The sequence below is a fragment of the Garra rufa genome, chromosome 18 (assembly GCF_049309525.1).
Source record: "Garra rufa chromosome 18, GarRuf1.0, whole genome shotgun sequence".
NCBI classification, from domain to species: domain Eukaryota; kingdom Metazoa; phylum Chordata; class Actinopteri; order Cypriniformes; family Cyprinidae; genus Garra; species Garra rufa.
Window position 1 is genome coordinate 5391393 of NC_133378.1, and position 18979 is coordinate 5410371.

At 40.9% G+C, this 18979-nt stretch overlaps 2 protein-coding genes across 2 annotated transcripts; both read left to right on the forward strand.

The window, feature by feature from the left end:
• Nucleotides 1-7383: 7383 nt before the first annotated feature.
• Nucleotides 7384-11187, forward strand: LOC141291427 (keratin, type I cytoskeletal 18). The gene is made up of 7 exons (XM_073823594.1): nt 7384-7896; nt 9433-9515; nt 9605-9761; nt 9860-10024; nt 10118-10243; nt 10361-10581; nt 10688-11187. The coding sequence occupies exons 1-7, from the start codon at nt 7459-7461 to the stop codon at nt 10800-10802; spliced, it is 1305 nt and encodes a 434-aa protein (XP_073679695.1). The 5' UTR covers nt 7384-7458; the 3' UTR covers nt 10803-11187.
• Nucleotides 11188-12477: 1290 nt separating this feature from the next.
• LOC141291429 (keratin, type I cytoskeletal 18-like) lies at nt 12478-17025 on the forward strand. The gene is made up of 6 exons (XM_073823596.1): nt 12478-12856; nt 13303-13385; nt 13682-13838; nt 13950-14114; nt 14194-14319; nt 14404-17025. Exons 1-6 carry the CDS (start codon nt 12503-12505, stop codon nt 14626-14628), a joined length of 1110 nt encoding a protein of 369 aa, XP_073679697.1. The 5' UTR covers nt 12478-12502; the 3' UTR covers nt 14629-17025.
• Nucleotides 17026-18979: the final 1954 nt, after the last annotated feature.

The following is an 18979-nucleotide window of genomic DNA, read 5'->3' on the forward strand; positions in this document are numbered from 1 at the left end:
CTCTCAAACACCTGCATGAGAGTGGTCCCGACCAAGGGACATTCGAGGAACTCCGCACCGCCACCGACTTCGCCCTCCGGGCCACGAAGGTCAGGTGATGTCCACCTGTGTGGTCCAGGAACGGCACCTATGGCTGACCCTGGCTCAGATGGCAGAGGCCCACAAAGCACGCTTTCTCGACTCTCCTGTCTCCCAGGGTGGCCTATTCGACGACACCGTGGAGGACTTCGCCCAGCAGTTCTCCGCGGTCCAGAAGCAGATGGAGGCCATAAAACACATCTTGCCCCGCCGCGAAGCAAGGACTTCCTTTCTGCCGCCTGGGCCCCCGCCTCCGCCTGCCCGTCGCCGAGGGCGTCCCCCCGCGGCCCCTAAACCAGCACCAGCTCCGTCCCCCGCTGAGATCCATGAAGCGAGACTCGTGGCCCAGTGTGCGTCATCAGTGCTGAAGTGTCTGGAAAGAATCAGGCACAAAACAGCGGTTCCTCTCAAAGCATTTCAGAGGCTCCTGGGGCATATGGCAGCTGCAGCCGCGGTCACGCCGCTGGGCTTGATTCATATGAGACCGCTTTAGCGCTGGTTACACGATCGAGTTCCGAGTTGGGCATGGCACCGTGGCACACTCCGGATTGGCGTTTCCCCGCAGTGTCGCCGCCTATTCAACCTGTGGTCCGACCTTGCTTTCCTACGGGCAGGGGTGCCCCTGGGACAAGTGTCCAGGCATACCGTGGTCTACACGGATGCCTCCACCACGGGTTGGGGTGCTGTATGCAACGGGCAAGCAGCATCGGGCTCCTGGACAGGACCTCTTCTGCAGTGGCACATCAACTGCCTCGAGTTGTTGGCAGTGTTTCTAGCCCTTCGCCGCTTCCGTCCGGTGTTGCATCAGAAACACGTGCTTGTTCGTACCGACAGCACTGCGACCGTAGCTTACATCAACCGCCAGGGTGGTCTTCGCTCCCGTCGCATGTCTCAACTCACCCGCCATCTGCTCCTTTGGAGTCAAACGTGGCTGAAATCACTACGTGCCATTCATATTCCGGGGGAACTCAACCGTGCAGCCGATCAGCTCTCACGGCAGTCCACCCACCCTGGAGAATGGCGACTCCACCCCGAGACAGTCCAGCTGATTTGGAGCCATTTTGGGGAGGCCCAGGTAGACCTGTTTGCCTCCCCCGAATCCTCCCACTGCCGGTTGTTCTATTCCCTCTCCGAGGCCCCCCTCGGCAGGGATGCACTAGCACACAGCTGGCCTCCGGGGCTCAAGTACGCCTTTCCCCCAGTGAGCCTCCTTGCACAGACCCTGTGCAAGATCAGGGAGGACGAGGAGCAGGTTCTGCTGGTTGCGCCACACTGGCCCACCCGGACCTGGTTCCCAGAACTTATTTCCCTCGCAGCAGCCCCTCCCTGGAAAATCCCCTTGAGGAAAGACCTTCTGTCTCAGGGGATGGGCACAATTTGGCACCCGCGTCCCGATCTTTGGAACCTGCATGTCTGGCTCCTGGACGGGACGCCTCAGACCTCGCTGGCCTCCCACAGGCCGTGATCAACACGATCACTCAGTCCAGGGCCCCCTCTACAAGGCAGGCCTATGCGCTGAGGTGGGGTCTGTTCGTCGACTGGTGTTCCTCTCGAGCAGAGGACCCTCAGAGATGCACGATTGCAGTTGTGCTTTCCTTCCTGCAGGAGAAGTTGGAGCGCAGGCTGTCCCCTTCGACTCTCAAAGTGTACGTCGCAGCTATCACGGCGCATCACGATGCAGTAGATGGAACATCCCTAGGTAAGCACCCACTGGTCGTGAGGTTCCTCAGAGGTGCCAGGAGGCTCAACCCTCCCAGACCGCACCTCATACCCTCTTGGGACCTCTCCGTCGCCCTTCGTGGCCTGCGGGACTCCCCATTTGAGCCCCTCGCCTCAGTTGAGCTGAAATATCTGTCACTTAAGATAGCGCTCCTGACGGCATTGGCCTCCATCAAGAGGGTAGGGGACCTTCAAGCCCCACGAAGCGTGCCTGGAGTTCAGGCCTCATGTTATCCTGAGACCCCGGCCTGGTTATGTGCCCAAGGTTCCCACCACGCCTTTCCGCGATCAGGTGGTGCAAGCTCTGACCCTAGAGGAGGCAGACCCAACCTCTGCGCTACTGTGCCCAGTTCGTGCTCTACGTATATACGTGGACCGCACTCGGCCCTTTAGACGCAGCCAGCAGCTCTTTGTCTGTTTTGGAGGTCAGCAGAAAGGAAATGCTGTCTCTAAACAGAGGTTGGCCCATTGGGTGGTCGAGGCCATCTCCCTATCTTATTTGTATCAGGGAGAGCCATGCCCCTTAGGACTGCAAGCCCACTCCACAAGGAGTGTTGCCTCATCCTACGCGTTGGCTCATGGCGCCTCTCTAACTGAAGCTCTGTAGAGCTGCGGGTTGGGCGACACCTAATACCTTCGCCAGGTTCTATAACCTCCGTGTAGAGGCCGTGTCCTCCCGTGTCTTAACATAGACATCAGGCAAACGGGAGACCGGCTGGTGCCGGCTTGCTGCGCCACTCCTTCGGGATCCGTGCGCTAATTCCCAGCCGTTCCCTTAGAGAAGCGAACCTGGGTCCTCCATGCCCCGCAGTCAACCTAGTGCGGAGTAGATACTGACTGTGCTCCTGCTGGGTCTCCTTCGCCCCGCAGGTTGTGGCAAAATATCTCAGTATTTTTCCCCGGTCAGCCAGAAGGCCGTGGTTTTCCTCGTGTACCCCTAGTTCCTGGGTACACCGATTATCTCATTCCACATGTAAAATATCTCATGTGCTCCGCCCCCCCCAACCCTGCTTCAGTACATCTGGCATCCCTGTGGGGTCCCCTACTTCGGCCCCCAGGACGTTGGGAAGGTTATGCTCGTACCCGCCTGCGGACACGTCCGAGAAACCTGTCTGCACGTGGCGTAGGGCGTAACGCGGCGCCAGGTTCGTGGCCCTTTCCATGGGTCCAAGTTCCCAATGTAACGTCGAAGTGATTCGACAGAAAGGGGAACGTCTAGGTTACGTAGGTAACCCTCGTTCCCTGAAGGAGGGAACGGAGACGTTACATTCCCCTGCCACGACCTGCCGTTGCGCTGACGCCGGGCTCTCCCGGCTCTTCAGCAAAAGCCTGACTGAGTGGTGCGCGCCGCCATCTTATATACCCGTATGTACGGGGGCGTGGCCGGCGCGCACGTCCACTCGCCAATTTTCAATTGGCCATTTTTATAAGGCTCAGAGATGATCGGTCTCTCAAGCGAGATCCCAATGTAACGTCTCCGTTCCCTCCTTCAGGGAACGAGGGTTACCTACGTAACCTAGACGTTCTTTCATTTAAGACACCATTATGAATGAAAGACAGTTCATTCAAACAAACTCCAGTCAAGATCATTCAGACGATGATAACTCAACAGACTATATCTGACAGCATCAAAGTCAACCAATAAAATCAATAAATAGGCCAGAAGTGCCTGCACAAAGGCACTTTTATCAACTATATTTAGTATGACATACAATGCGGCACATAACTAACAGACTTAATCAGCATCAGTTTTTATTAAAATTTTTAAAGTTTGCTTTGTCAAGATATGTAAATGAATAGTAATCCCATTATTTACCCCTGGGTGCTATGTCAACGGATGTACCAACACACAGTGTCATGAGCACATCTCAGCTGTGCCCATATATGGCATGCATGCTTTCACCTGATAGTAAAATGACTCAGTTTTATTAGAGCTCAGGTGACCCCTCCCCTTCCTCCTCCCCGCCCATATTAGATTATGCAATGTGGCCAGCAACTTTATTTCCTTATGATTCCCATGAGCGTTGTAAGCTACTGCACAAATAGATCACTGATTCTTCACATTGCACACAGTATTTTTTTTAAGAATTATGAAAGCTTTCAAAATCCTATAACATAGATTTATGAACGGCGGGAAAGAATGCATGCATGTTTGTTTTTACAAATGTTTTTTTGTGTGGACACACCTTAAATAAGTACCAGATGAGTTATGACTGGACCACCCGCTTGTTTTGTCATGCCTCCATCATAACTTTACAGCAATAATCTCCCAATCCACCACAAGGGTGGAGTATGGGGGATCTGGCAACCCACAGCACTGATTACATTATGTTTAGGAAAAATGATTAAAAGCTTTGAATGATCCTTCACACACACCCTTTAGAGGAAAGAGAGCAACAATGACATAATAAAATGATTTAAATTTATTTAATGGTTGTATGTTATTAAATACTGGTAACATTTTACAGCAAGTTTCTATATGTGACCCTGGACCACAAAACCAGTCTTAACACGGGGATATTTGCAGCAGTAGTTAAGAATACACTGTATGGGTCAAAATTATCGTTTTTTGTTTTTATTTTATGCCAAAAATCATTAGGATATTAAGTAAAGATCATGTTTCATGAATATATTTTGTACATTTTCTAGTCTAAACATATCAAAACCAAATTTTTGATTAATAATATGCATTGCTACTTCATTCAGACAACTATAAAGGTGATTTTCTCAATATTTAGATTTTTTTGCACCCTCAGATTCAAGATTTTCAAATATTTGTATCTCGACCAAATATTGTCCTATCCTAACAAACCATACATAAATGAAAAAGCTTATTTATCTTAATTATTCAGCCTTCAGATTTTGTATAAATCTCAATTTCAAAAATTTACCCTTATGACTGGATTTGCGGTCCAGGGTCACAGATGTTAAGATTATGAGTAACACTTTATAATAAGGTGGCATTTGTTAACATTAGTTAACTAACATGAACAAACAATTAACGATACATTTATTATACTATTTAGTAATATTTGTTAATGTTAGTTAATAAAAATATAGTCATTCATAGTTTGTTCATGTTAGTTTAGTGCATAACTAGTAATGTTAACAAACACAATGATTTTAATAATGCATTAGTAATAAGATTAATAAATCCTGTAGAAGTATTGTTCATTCTTAGTTCATGTTTACTAATATAGTTAACTAATGAACCTTATTGTGAAGTGTTACATATTATGAAATAGCGTAATATGCACATTTATTATACTTACATAATGTTAATTTTTACATTTAACAATACACTTTTGGAATCAAAAGTTGTATATGCTAATATTATTAAGGACTAGAGCTATTATGAACTCAAAATGAACAGCTGTGTTTTTAAAACTAACATAAAGTTGAATAAACACTTTAATAAATGTATTACTTATTGTTAATGTAAGTTAATGCATGAATTATCATTAACTAATGGGAACTTACTGTAAAATACCTAAATATTCAAAGAAGTCACAAATTGAAGTCACTACATTATGATTAAAATGATAAATAATTACATTAGAGTACCATACAAGACTAGGCTGATTGTAGCTATTCAGAAAAACTAAATAACTTCATAAAATAGTACTACTTCATTCATTATTAAGTTTATGGTTTCTACTAATTTTCTGTATCAGTATATAGACAATAGCAAACTGAGAGCCTGCGATTGTGAATTGGGCTCAACAACATTGATCTGCATTCTTTCACACCATTCCTCCTGTGCCTATTCAGCCTCAAACAAACACATTCCGACAGAATGGATAAGGGAGGATCGCCACAGAACACATACAGAGCCAAGCACCCTCACAAACTAGCTTTACTTTACTCAGAGTCGCCTGGGACAGTTTTGGGACCGTTTGAGGGAGTTTTAGAACTGTTTATGAGATCCTAAAGTTTCCACAGTATGAATTTATGGGAAAATAAACAAAATTGTCCTGTGTTCAAAAACACACATAAAAGCTTCTATACTAGTTTAAATCTTTTGAGTTGGCAGTTGCTGTCTAAATAAACTAAAACACAACCTACAAACCTAAAGTAAATCCTTCGGGAATGTGGGCACGATATCAGCTTTCCCTCTGAAACTCATCTTTGTGAAACTTATTTCAAACAGGTATGGGTCTAATCCAAAATGTGAATGGTTTTAAAACTACAAGGGGGTCCAGATAGGTTTCAGTGATTAGCTCATTTCTTTGTCTGTACATGTGTGTGTACTCAGGAGCCAGACTAATTGTTCCTTTGTTCACACATCCTTTTACAGGCGTGGCAGTCAGGAAAATCCTTTCGGTGATCGGATATCACAACTAGAAAATCGTGATGGCTAAACTTGTTTTATCTCAATTTTTTTGGCAGCTTTTCCAGTGCAATGGTTAAGAGAGATGAGAAAGATAAGAAGAATTGCCTGCTGCAACATGAAAAGCTTTCTTCATTTATAGTATGTGCCTCAAAAAAAAAATAATAATAATAAAAATGAGTCGACAAATTGCAAAATATAATGATTTCTCAATACGAGTGTCTAACAAGTTTGGATTCTCTGTTAGAGTTACTCAATAATGCTTGTAAATTTCATACTACGTTGTATTTTTCTTAAATTACAGAAAGACAGCAGTTGTGTGAAAAGATTTAAAATGCATTCATTTTATACTAACTATAGTTCAAGTCTATTGACATATTTACTGAGACTTACTAAAAACTGTAATTAAACTTTATTTTGAGTACTACTTGTGCACAATTCAAATTTCTTAATATTAAGCCTAAAATGTCTTTTAATGTCACTATTGATGAGGATCGTATGATCTTTAAATAATATTGGTCTTTAAATACAAAATATTTAAAGTGTACCTAAAGTATACTTGCAATAGTTGGACTTTAGCACTACTTCTGCACAATTAAAGTGCATTAAGTACAAAATTCCAGTTTAGCAGACTTTAAATATACCAGTTTAGTACACTAAAAGTACAATTGGGGTATTTTTATTAAGTACATAACATGTTAATATATTTGTAGTATACTTAGCATGAATTAAATATATTTTAAATACATTTTAGTATTTTTTTACTAGGGTATCAATCTAACAATGAGCAAATTTTTATAGCATTTATTAATCTAGGTGAATGTTAATATGTTAATATAGAAAAATGAACTATTGTTCATCATGAATACATTAAGTAATATTTGGTTTACACAACTTAAAGTAAAAATGTAGTACATTTACAAATGAACATTAACCTAAATTCATAAAAGCTTTAAAGTATTGTTTGTGCTGATGTATAAAGTTCATTTTACATAATATTTTGTTAATAATGGAATCAAAAGTTCTTTTAAATAAAAAATCCCTCCATATGTAAAGAACATTTCACTCTAATTTGAGAGAGGAAAAAAGGAGCCAGTTGTAATAACAAACTTCTTAAAGGAATCCAGTCACAGAACCCACAGAACCACACTCTAGACAATGAGGAATGTGATTGGCTGGAGGGAGGGGCTTGGGGGGCGGGACTTATAGGAGCAGTGGTTCATAAAGCCTGAGAGTGTCCCTCATGCCCTGTGCACTCTTCTGGCTGTGTTGTTGAGCTCTACCTCTCTCCAGAACTTCATTCACTCATCAGCTCATTCAATCCAGCAACCATGAGTTTGAGAACAAGCTACAGTGTGCGTTCATCCACCTCCCAGGTGCCGGTGTCCCAGATGTCCCAGATGTCCATCAAGCGTACCACCAACGTGCCGACTTACCGGGCCGCGAGCATCTACGGTGGCGCTGGAGGTCAGGGAACCCGAATCTCCTCTGCTTCCTACTCAGGTGTCCGCAGTGGCATGGGACTTCCCTCAATGTCCAGCTCCATCCAAGTGAGTGCCTCCGGATCCACAGGTGAGATCATGGGCAATGAGAAGATGGCCATGCAGAACCTGAATGACCGTCTGGCCTCCTATCTGGAGAAAGTGAGGACCCTGGAGCAGGCCAACAGCAAGCTGGAGCTGAAGATCCGTGAGGCCCTGGAGAATAGAGGCCCTGATGTACACGACTACAGCCGCTTCCAGCCCATCGTTGATGATCTGCGCAAGAAGGTGAGTTTGAAAATGTATGGCGTCTATAAAGAACTTAATGAGACAGTCTAATTGCACTGCTTTGTGTTTATTAACAGTCTACTGGACATTTATTGGGTTCCAAGACAGAAACTAACAAAACAGAGGCATTTCTTTGTCATTTAAAGCTTAGAAGAGCTGAATGAGAGTTTACTGATGGCCAACGCTGATAGGCAGAGAACCAAAAAATAAACCACGGGTGAAACCCAAAAGTGGGGGAGGGAGGCTCAGTCTCTGTGGGACGGCAGTCGTAACTTCTGCTTACTGCCGGTGTTCCGGTGAATAAGCATTTCCATCCTGTGTTTATTCTTGACCTGTTACATATCCAGATGCTTGGTTATTCCCTGCGGGTGGAAACTCTGGGATCTGTGATGTTTTAGCGTCTGTCTGTGTCATAAGAGAAGGGAAATGGAAAACTCGACAGAGTTCAGACAGTGCAAAATGAGGCCAGCTGTGAGACTAAGGCAAAGCTTGTTTCATTCATAGCTACTTAATTGTATGTAGTCCTAGTCCACATATTCTTGAAATGAAGTTCATAAAGAAGATACTGTTAATGATAAATGACTAATTAGTCAGTTTCACACCAGCCGTATCTTGAAGTTGAACTTTAAAGCTAATATGTCACTGATAACCAGATAGTGTTATCAGAATGATACATTTTTCATTCATTCCTTGCAGTAAAGTGACCGGTAGACTGAATTAAAAGAATTAAAATCCTATTCATCAGAGTTTCTTTCAGTCACAAAAGTAAATGGGATTAGCTTCAAGCTCAGTGAAGTATACAATGTAACTTATTTCATTTAAAACATCATAAATAGGACTATTGTTAGTACAAATACATAGCCAACACCCATAGCATATGGAAAATATTGAGGTAACTAGTGTTCAATTATTACACGTCTCCACCCTTTTCCATTATGCCAGGATATGATGGTTTGCAATTATGGAAAGTATTTTCAACACAAAGCACATTAGGATAAAAACAAAAAACAGGAAATCCAGCTCAACCCCTGTTCTTCCCGCTATACAATCCAATGTACAACCGTCAAACAGAGACCAACTGCTTTTCCAACATGGCTGTTGGTTAATGATTATCTAACGAACTTTGAATTCATGAAATGAACTTTGTTCTTTAGTAGCTCTTATCTAAGCAAACTAAGACATTAGAGCAGAAGATGGCACTGACCATGTCATTTACACATTGATCACAATAAAACTAAAACAGCTGAAGTTAGGTAAGGTTTCATGCGTCATACACTCTTAAAAATAAAGGTGCTTTAAAGGTTCTTCAAGCAATGCCATAGAAGAACCATTTTTGGTTCCACAAAGAACCATTCAGTCAAAGGTTCTTTAAAGAACCATCTCTTTCTTACCTTTTATAATCTTCTTTATGGTACCATTTAGACAAGAAAGGTTATTCTATGGCATCGTGAAGCATCTTTATTTTTAAGAGTGCAATTGCACCTTGTATTGTTCAATGGCAATATCCTAATCATGTGATTTCTGTTTTGGTTGTAGATCTTTGATGCCACCTCCAACAACGCCCGTCTAGTGCTCCAGATTGATAACGCCCGCCTGGCAGCTGATGACTTCAGAGTCAAGTGAGTTACAAAACTGTGAAATCTAACATTTTGACCTAATCTCCTAGTTTCCTAAAAGAGCGACCCATTGACCTTTGTTGTGCCTGCAGGTATGAATCTGAGCTGTCCATCCGCCAAGGTGTGGAGGCTGACATTGCCGGCCTGAGAAAGGTCATTGATGACACCAACCTGAACCGCATGAACCTTGAAAGTGAGATTGAGGCCCTCAAGGAAGAGCTCATCTTCCTTAAGAAGAACCATGACAATGTAAGTACACATCTGGCATGTTTGGACATATGGAAACATTTGTCCACCTCATTCTGGGCGCTGATTTAAGTTTGTTTTATGGTCTCTCCACCCAACAGGAGGTAATGGAGCTTCATAACCAGATCTCCCAGTCAGGAGTGCAGGTGGATGTTGATGCTCCTAAGGGACAGGATCTGTCCCTGATCATGGAGGAGATAAGAGCCAAGTACGAGAAGATGGCTCTGAAGAACCAGGAGGAGCTGAAGGCCTGGCACGAATCTCAGGTATATTTCAAAAGACATCATATCAGTCATTTTCTTGTCAAGTCTTGTATATCAGCGTTTTGGAGCTAATGTGAAATTTTTTGCTCTTTCCAGATCTCAGAGGTTCAGGTACAAGTCTCGCAGAACACAGAGGCCCTCCAAGGTGCACGTACAGAAGTCAATGATCTTCGCAGACAGATTCAGACGCTGGAGATCGAGTTGGACTCACAGAAGAACCTGGTGAGTTTGTTTTTTTGGACCACATCTGGTCTTTCCAATCCTTTTATTAAATTGGTGTCTTGTCTCAAGACTTCTTCTCAGCTCAAATATTTGGGTTCTCTTGGTTTAAATTTCCAGAAAGGATCACTGGAGGCCACTCTGCGGGACACAGAAATGCGCTACAACATGGAGATCGAGAGTCTCAATGCTGCTGTCCAGCAGCTGGAGGCTGAGCTGACACAACTGCGCAACAACATCCAGCAACAGACACAGGAGTACGAGTTTCTGCTGAACATCAAGATGAAGCTGGAGGCAGAAATTGCCACCTACAGGAGGCTTCTGGACGGCGGAGACTTCAAGTAAGTTTTCTTGTGAAGCATTTGAGATTTTTCATAGCAGTTCACCTTTGTGTAGACATAGTATTTGTTTTGTGTGGTTGGTAACGAGTGATTTTTTCGCTTGTAGGCTCCAGGATGCTCTTGAGGAGCAGAAGAAGGTGAAAGTGATGACGGTCACGCAGACGCTGGTGGATGGAAAAGTGGTGTCCTCAAGCACAGAAACCAAGGAGAGGAAACTTTGAACATCAAATTTCAGAGCAACCTCCGCAACACATCAGAAAAACCTCATGGGCCAATGACGAAATGATCTGGAGACATGTTGGACTTAACACATTAGATATTTATTTAGTCCAGAGTGCCTTATTGGAAGTGTCTCAGAGCACATATGCAATGAGATTTAAATAGCACATTTCAACACTAACTTAAAACGAAATATCTTTAAAAGATGTTTTAGATATTTTAATAACTACCAAAAAGACTAAAGGTCAAAGAACACTATTGTAACTTTATTACATATTTTTGTAACGACAGTGATTGTTTACGATCATCGATTGCCCCATTTTGTTTTTATGTTGTGTTGTTGTCATCATGTCTTGTCCTTTCAAATAAAAGACATGTTTTATCAAATCTATGCATTCTGCTTTTGTCATTAAACTTATATGACAAGATTTCCATAAGTCTGATCAAAGGTAGCTTCGGGCCTCAAGTGCCATCATTCTTGGCACCCATTTTAAGGGGGGAAAAACTGAGGGTAAAAAAAAACTGCAGCACTTAAGTTTCATGATTAACTTGATATTTTTTTTATTTCATCGATTTTTTTTTTTAATTTAATGACATATACAATTGGTGATTATGTGAACATTAGATATAAAAAAAAAACTGCAGAACTAACCAAACTTTATTATTCATAGTTCTCGTGAGAAATAAAATGGGGCTTTACTCATGTAATTCATTCATGCAGGTAGCATTCAAGGAGCTTCTGTAAGATGTTGTATGAAGAGAACAATTTTAGTCAATGTTAGGAAATAAAATCCTACCTAACTGAAATGGATTCTAAAAGACATTACTTAAAAAGTACCAAGTGAGGTGAGTAGTTATAGTTCACCAAACATCAAACACAAAAGAAGATATTTTAAAGAATGTTTCAGCTGTGTTTGTCTTTCCAATGAACATCGAGCAACAAAATAGCTCTGTTTAGTTCCTTTGAACTATATAGTTCAGAAACATGACCCAGGACCACAAACCAGTCTTAAGGGTCAATTTAAAAAAAAAAATTATATATAAATAAATAAGCTTTCCATTTATGTATGGTTTGTTAGGATAGGTCAATATTTGGCTGAGATACAATTATTTAAAAATTTGGAATCTGAGGGTGCAAAAAAATCCAAATATTGAGAAAATTGCCTTTAAAGTTGTCCAATGCATAGCAATGCATATTACAAATCAATTGTTATATATATTTGATATAGTTTTTATATATTTACAGTATATATCAAAATATCTTCATGGAACATGATCTTTACTTAATATCCTAATGATTTTTGACATAAAATAAAAATATATCATTTTGACCCATACAATGTATTTTTGTCTATTGTTACAAATATACCTGTGCTACTTAAGACTGGTTTTGTGGTCCAGGGTCACAAATATGAAGAGGCCCAAAATATAACCCTGTGGAACCTCAAATTGACTGACTTTCATTGCACAGAAAAAAAAAACTTTTCTTCTTTTTCTCCTTCTTTTGTGTCGCACATAAGATTTTTTTTTATTACCCGGTTAAACCCACCAGTGGGTGAGGTGGAAGTCCAGAGTCTAAAGATAATAGAAAAGTGTCTACTACTGACTAAAAAACCATGAAAATCTCATACAACTCAGAACCAGCGGTTGCATCTGATCTCCTTTTCATCAAAGATTGCTTCTCTGCAGAAACTTGAGCAAAATGCAAAACTTAAGTGTGCAGAACAAAAGAATATATAGAATGTCCTCAGAGGATTTCAGCATGCTAAGACCCACATTGTATTCTTGGAGAAGTGCTGGGAATAGGGGTTACTATTCCAAGGACATATCTGGATCTACCACTGTACAAATGGGGCTTGTTGGAAATGTTGGAAATGAAAAAGTTACCATGCAAATCCTAAATGAACGTCTCGCTTCCTACCTGGAGAAAGTTAGAAGCTTGGAGAAGACCAACAGTGAGCTGGAGGTAAAAATCCGCCAAGTTCTGGAGAAAAAAGGTCCAGACTCTAAGGACTACAGTCACTACCAAGCCACTCTTGATAAACTACGCAAAGAGGTAATTTGTGCTTCTGTCCACTGGAATAATAGTCTCTGACAATCCTAATATGCATAATTATTCATTTTCCACATTTTTTTAATATGCAGCATATTTTCTTAATTGCTTAAAACATTCATGTTTTTGTGAGGTTAAATGAGAATTTTATAGATATTAACTGGTTTCTTCCATTGCACTAAATTATAGTCCAACAACATTATCTTCATAGATGTGTTTGGTCTCCTACCTCTTTTGAAATTATTTTTTTAGACAATAATGCTTGCACATTACTATAGGGTAAAGTAGGTGTAGAGCTGCAGGTTCAGTTCAAAGTAAGAATGACTCAAAAACTGGACTTTTAATGACTTTTAATTGTAATTAATTCTTAAGAAGCAGCTTCTCTAAAATGGCCTTAGATAACAAGCTAACCTTAAGTTGTTGTACCTTTTTTGGTTATGTCCTTTTAGATCCTGGAGATGATTATAAGCAATGCAAATGTGGGTCTTAAAATTGACAATGTCAAGTTGGCTGCTGAAGACTACAGGGTCAAGTAAGCAGGTTCTAAAGAATTCTTGAAATCAATTATGTTTTGTGCTTTGAAGTCTATTTTGTCAAGAACTACATGCGTATGTTCAAGCTGAACAGTACAAACTTGCTGCAGATATATACATTTAAAATGTACAGTCTTTCTTTTCCAGGAAAATGAACATGAACATATGAATGATTCATCTTGGGTTAAAATTATGTCCAGTGACTAAACTGAGAATGTCTCTCCTTTTAATGCAACGTTCCACTGACTAGTAATATTAACAAACAAAATTTCCCATTTATGTAATGTGTCTATAGGTATGAAAATGAATTGCAGCTAAGACATTATGTTGAAGCAGACATAAATGCATTAAGAAAGATGCTGGATGACACCAATGTGGCACGACTGCATCTGGAAAATGATGTTGAAGGTCTGAAAGTGGAGCTCATCGAATTAAAGAAACAACATCAACTGGTAAAAGCATTTGATTAAAATATTCACAAATAAAAATGTATGAAATAAGTTTACAAAATGGAGAGGGCCCAACATATAACCCTGTGGAACCTCAAATCTCATATTTTTCAGGAATTGTCAGAACTATATAGTCAAATCACCCAATCAGGAGTGAAGGTGGATGTTAATGCTCCCAAGGGACAAGACATAGCTAAGATCATGGAGGAGATGAGAGCCAAGTATGAAAAGATCGTCCTGAAAAACCAGGAGGAGCTCAAAACATGGCATGAATCAAAAGTCAGTGCAAATTATACACATTATTTCTGTTTTAAAGACAATAGAGAATCGCATTTCTTTTCTTTCTCTCTTTGTATAGATCACCATTGTACAGGTACAAGTGACTGAGAATGCGGAAGCACTGAAGGAAGCCAAAACACAAGTCAGCGTGAGCCGCAGGCAGATGCAAACTTTGGAAACAGAGCTGCAGTCTCTGACTGGAAGTGTAAGAGATTCTGTCCGGACATCTTAATAAAGCTCTCCAATTTTAAACATTACTCATGAGCCTTTTCTTTGCCTTTTCTTTCAGAAAGCATCTCTGGAAGATGCCCTTCGTGAAACAAAGTTGCGATATGGCATTCAGGTGGAGCAATACAACGGCATCATTTTGCTGAGAGAGTCTGAACTCAAACAGCTGCGTGAAAAAATTCAAAGTCAGAGACTGGAGTATCAAGCCCTGTTCAACATCAAGATGGAGCTGGAAGCTGAGATAGCAACCTACAGGAGACTTCTGGATGGAGAAGAACGACAGTGAGCTTTCTAATTTTTGTATCGTAAATTTTGCAACCTGATTTCAATGCGAAAACTTACCTGTGGATTTTTTTTTTTTTTGCAAGACGTGAAATACATACTGCCTTGTATATTTCGCAACATATTCGATTTGAAATGTCCGTTGAGTGGCGCTATAACTCTGCTGCTCAGTGATATTTTAAAATAACGTACCATCTGCACTACACCTAAACCTACCCAATAGTATGAACAAAAGCGAATGTGGTGTAAAAACGCAATCTCAAGCATGCCGCTTTAGCTTGTTTTTCGATCTCTCATCTTTCAGCTCTTTTGTCATGAGTCGTGTTTTTCACAGAATTCATTTCGAAGGATTTTGCATCCCAAGTCCAAATCCATGCCGGCTTAGCTACCGAGCAATCTTGTTACTGTGTACGAAAACGATTACAAGTGCTCGCTGTTTTACCACCTCTACACTCTTAAAAATTAAGGTGCTTTACAATGCCATAGGAGGTGAAGTGAGGCCAAGTATGGTGACCCATACTAGGAAGTTGTGCTCTGCATTTAACCCATCCAAGTGCACACACACACACACACACACACACACACACACACACACACACACACACACACACACACACACACACACACACACACACCGTGAACACACACCCGGAGCAGTGGGCAGCCATTGCTGCGGCGCCCGGGGAGCAGTTGGGGGATCGGTGCCTTGCTCAAGGGACTCACCTCAGTCGTGGTATTGAGGGTGAAGAGAGTGCTGGTTATTCACTCCCCCCACCTACAATCCCTGCCGGACCTGAGACTCGAAACTGCAACCTTTGGGTTACAAGTCCGACTCTCTAACCCAGGGGTTCCCAACCTTTTTTACTCCGGGGCCCCCCTCCTTCTCCGGCCAATTTTGCAAGGCCCCCCTATGCCTGACATGTCCTCTTATACTGTAGCCTACTTCCGCAGTAAAGAAAAAGTATTTATTTTGAAACATTTTTTATTAACCAAAACATTTGTTTTGCCTTATTATTCTTCTACTGCATGTTATAAAAAAAACTCAAAATTCAAACAAACTTTAAATTAAAACTTAAAATATACCTTATAATCTTTAAAGAAAACCTCTGCTCAATTCTAACTTTTAAAATTATTTTACTTCAGACATTCTTTACAACTTCAGAGTACTTTTTCTTAAATAAGTGAACCTGCCGTATAACAGGGAGATACCAAAAGACCACTAAACCTATCCCTTTGAATTTGACTGACTGAATATCTACTGTTTGTATCCATTAAAAATTAATACACAAATTCAAAATACAGCAAATACATTCCAAATCTGTTGAAACACATCGATGTGAAGGTTTGGGATCAGTGAACTCTGTCTGTGCGCGCCTGATGCTCATAAACGCCGAGCCTCACTCCTCTTCTATGGGCGAGCATCCATTATAAAACACTCACAGGACAATAATTTGGACAACTAGGCAAATGTTTGAAATTTCACGCAAAAATAAGATAGGGATAAGAGCCCCGTCACAGAACACGAGAGAGGCTGTGCTTTTATTATTTTCATTTAGCATATTAATAATGAAATTAAACAATTATAGGATAATATTTACATCAATTTTAAGATATCTCGCGGCCCCCCTGGAGGATCACTGAGGCCCCCTAGTGGGTCGCGACCCCCCGGTTGGGAACCGCTGCTCTAACCATTAGGCCACGGCTGCCCCCAAAATAAAGGTAAAACTTCAGCAAATGGCTCCAAGTGACAACATTACACACAATTTTATGAAGTCGCATCACATGGGATTCGAACCCACAACACAACAAGATTCAAGCTTCGGAGGCAGTGGGTCAGCAGAGTGTGCCACTCAGAAGAACACTTGTAGTCTAAATGGTTCCATAAAGAATGTTTAACATCTGAAGAACCTTTCTTTAGGTTAGAAAGAGATGGTTCTTTAAAGAACATTTGACTGAATGGTTCTTTGTGGAACCAAAAATGGTTCTTCTATGGCATCACTGTGAAGAACCTTTTAAAGCGCCTTTATTTTTAAAAGTGTAGTGTTCATTTCTGTTGGAATCTGTAGTGAAATGTACTTATTGGTACGTATTTCTCGTCTTGCGAAAAAGTTCCCACGGGTACATTATCGTCATGAGATCAGGTAGAAATTTTGATCGTGCCTGTTTCTTCTATAGATCTTAATGTTAATAAAATATTTTAGAGATTAGAGAAAGGATCCGTCAGGACAGCTTTAGAGACTGTCACCCAGACACTCGTGGATGGAAAAATAGTGTCCTCCAGCTCGAGTACTATCAAAAAGTGATATAAACAAACATGAGATCACTAATGTTTGTGAAAGACAACAGCACAAGCCAATACCTCAAACCTACTATGAGTATTCTGAATAAATAATAATCAAAAGTCTTTCAGTATCATTTCTTTGAATCAGAATTTGAACATGTTTCTGGAAAGTACCTCTCCCACAGTGCATGTCTACTTGAACTTGTTTTAGCAATTTCAAAGTTTCATTTTCATGTGACTGGATCCTTAGGATCTAATGAGCATTTTCAACATGTCATCACAGTTCTAGAAAACAGCAAACGGTGTCCAATTCCACAAAAGCATTCCAACAGTCATTCATAACGAAAGGCCAAAATGAAAACAAAATCAAGGTCTTATTTTGTACTTCAAACTAACAGCTAACAATCAACCTAATGACTATATATATATCAACTAAGCTCCCTTGTTCTGACAGATTTACTTTTTGTGGTTGATTATAATAATCTTTTTCTAGTAAGGTGTTGACAAAAATGAGTGATTACCCTTATCTTTTTGGAGCAAACACTTGACAGGTAATCTTTCCAAGAAATCAGTTTGAGTGAGAAAATGCAAGCTGTCAAACTAAACAATGTTCATTCTTCGAACCTGTCAGCATTTTGCCTCCAAGGCATAATGGGTCAGATTTCCAGGGTAGCGTTTTAAAAGAAACATTTGTGATGTGTTTAGCATTTAAGCCTGAAGCACATTATCCATTGGCATCTTAATCTCACAGACTCTCTATTAAAAAAATATTTTTTAGTTAGCAGGATGATATTATTATTAATACTGTGTGGTACTGGTATCCCAGGCTTCATGCCATGTTTTCTTATTTTTAAGTTTAATACCCACATTTTGGGCATGTTGGTATCAGTTTTACACAAGTATATGTGAGTCTATATGAGGCAAACCCCATGAACTGATTTAAAAAAGAAAAGACCAAGTGCCAACAGGGACTAAGTATAGAATGTTCCACTGTGGGCCTGTAAAAGCGGGAATTTGCGGCTAACTGTGAAGCACTGTTTCCACTCAAATCCTCCTTCGTCACGGCTGGAGAGGCCTATTCAGAGGAAAAGACGGTTGGTTTGCAGATGACGATCTCAATGCGGGCATTTGTGGATGGAAAAGTGGAGCTGGACTGCAAAATGATCTGTGTGGGCCAAAATGAGCCAGATGAAGTTTCTTCAAATTTGCAACGATAGAATATTAATAAAAAGTTTGAGTAGAATTCTAAAAATAGTCAGCTTAATGTGCATGTGCAGACTCCAAAGTAATTCTTTGTACTTCAATGCACTGAAGTCCTTTTTCCTTATTAAATAGATGAAAGAAAAAGACTTTGCTAAGGTCACATGCTACGACAAGAATCCCACTTCTGTGCTGCCCACTCAGCTCATTTTTATTCAGTCCAGACAGTTAACACAAAACACTTTTGTTGCCACTGAATTTGAGCAAAACAGCAATTGAGCAATACAGTGTATAATCAAAGCAAGAATAGTCATGGCATAGACTTAAATGTATTAAGATCTTGGTGCCAGCTCTGTACACTCACGTGACTTTGCAGTTCCCTTTCGCATTAGTCATTTTAATTGGACATCCTCAGTTTTCCCATAAGTCTGGGAAGGTCCTGCATTCCTATTGAAAAGTGACTCACTAATGCTGTTTTTTATGCTTCCCAGGTCACTTGGAATGCACAAAGTGCCCTTGTATGGGTATTTTCAATTTCCTTTACGCCCTCTTTGATATTCAAAGTGGTCACTGCATAAATTAGCGCTTGGAGGCTACAAACTGGATAGTTTACTTTTTTTTATAGAAACTGGTGCTTTGTCATGCAAAACTAGGTGCTAGTTTGTCGTGGTACATCCTTACTTTCATGTTGCTTATTGGTAATGGTATTCAAGCTATATTTAAGCTATATTGTTGCTAAGACCAGGGGCGTAGCAGCCAATTTAAAAGTGGGGGGGACAGTATGGTCATGTGACCCAAAGGTGATGTTCATACAGTATAATACATTCTGTTTACAAGAACAAGAAGATTGGAAGCTCATGGCAGACGCCCAAGA

What these genes read in the sequence shown, in the direction of transcription:
- LOC141291427 (XM_073823594.1), top strand. Translation starts at nt 7,459, where the DNA reads ATGAGTTTGAGAACAAGCTACAGTGTGCGTTCATCCACCTCCCAGGTG. An exon ending in GCTGATGACTTCAGAGTCAA is followed by an intron (nt 9,516 to 9,604) that starts GTGAGTTACAAA and finishes TTGTGCCTGCAG; the next exon opens with GTATGAATCTGAGCTGTCCA. An exon ending in TTAAGAAGAACCATGACAAT is followed by an intron (nt 9,762 to 9,859) that starts GTAAGTACACAT and finishes TCCACCCAACAG; the next exon opens with GAGGTAATGGAGCTTCATAA.
- LOC141291429 (XM_073823596.1), top strand. Translation starts at nt 12,503, where the DNA reads ATGCAAAACTTAAGTGTGCAGAACAAAAGAATATATAGAATGTCCTCA. An exon ending in TTGATAAACTACGCAAAGAG is followed by an intron (nt 12,857 to 13,302) that starts GTAATTTGTGCT and finishes ATGTCCTTTTAG; the next exon opens with ATCCTGGAGATGATTATAAG. An exon ending in AAACATGGCATGAATCAAAA is followed by an intron (nt 14,115 to 14,193) that starts GTCAGTGCAAAT and finishes CTCTTTGTATAG; the next exon opens with ATCACCATTGTACAGGTACA.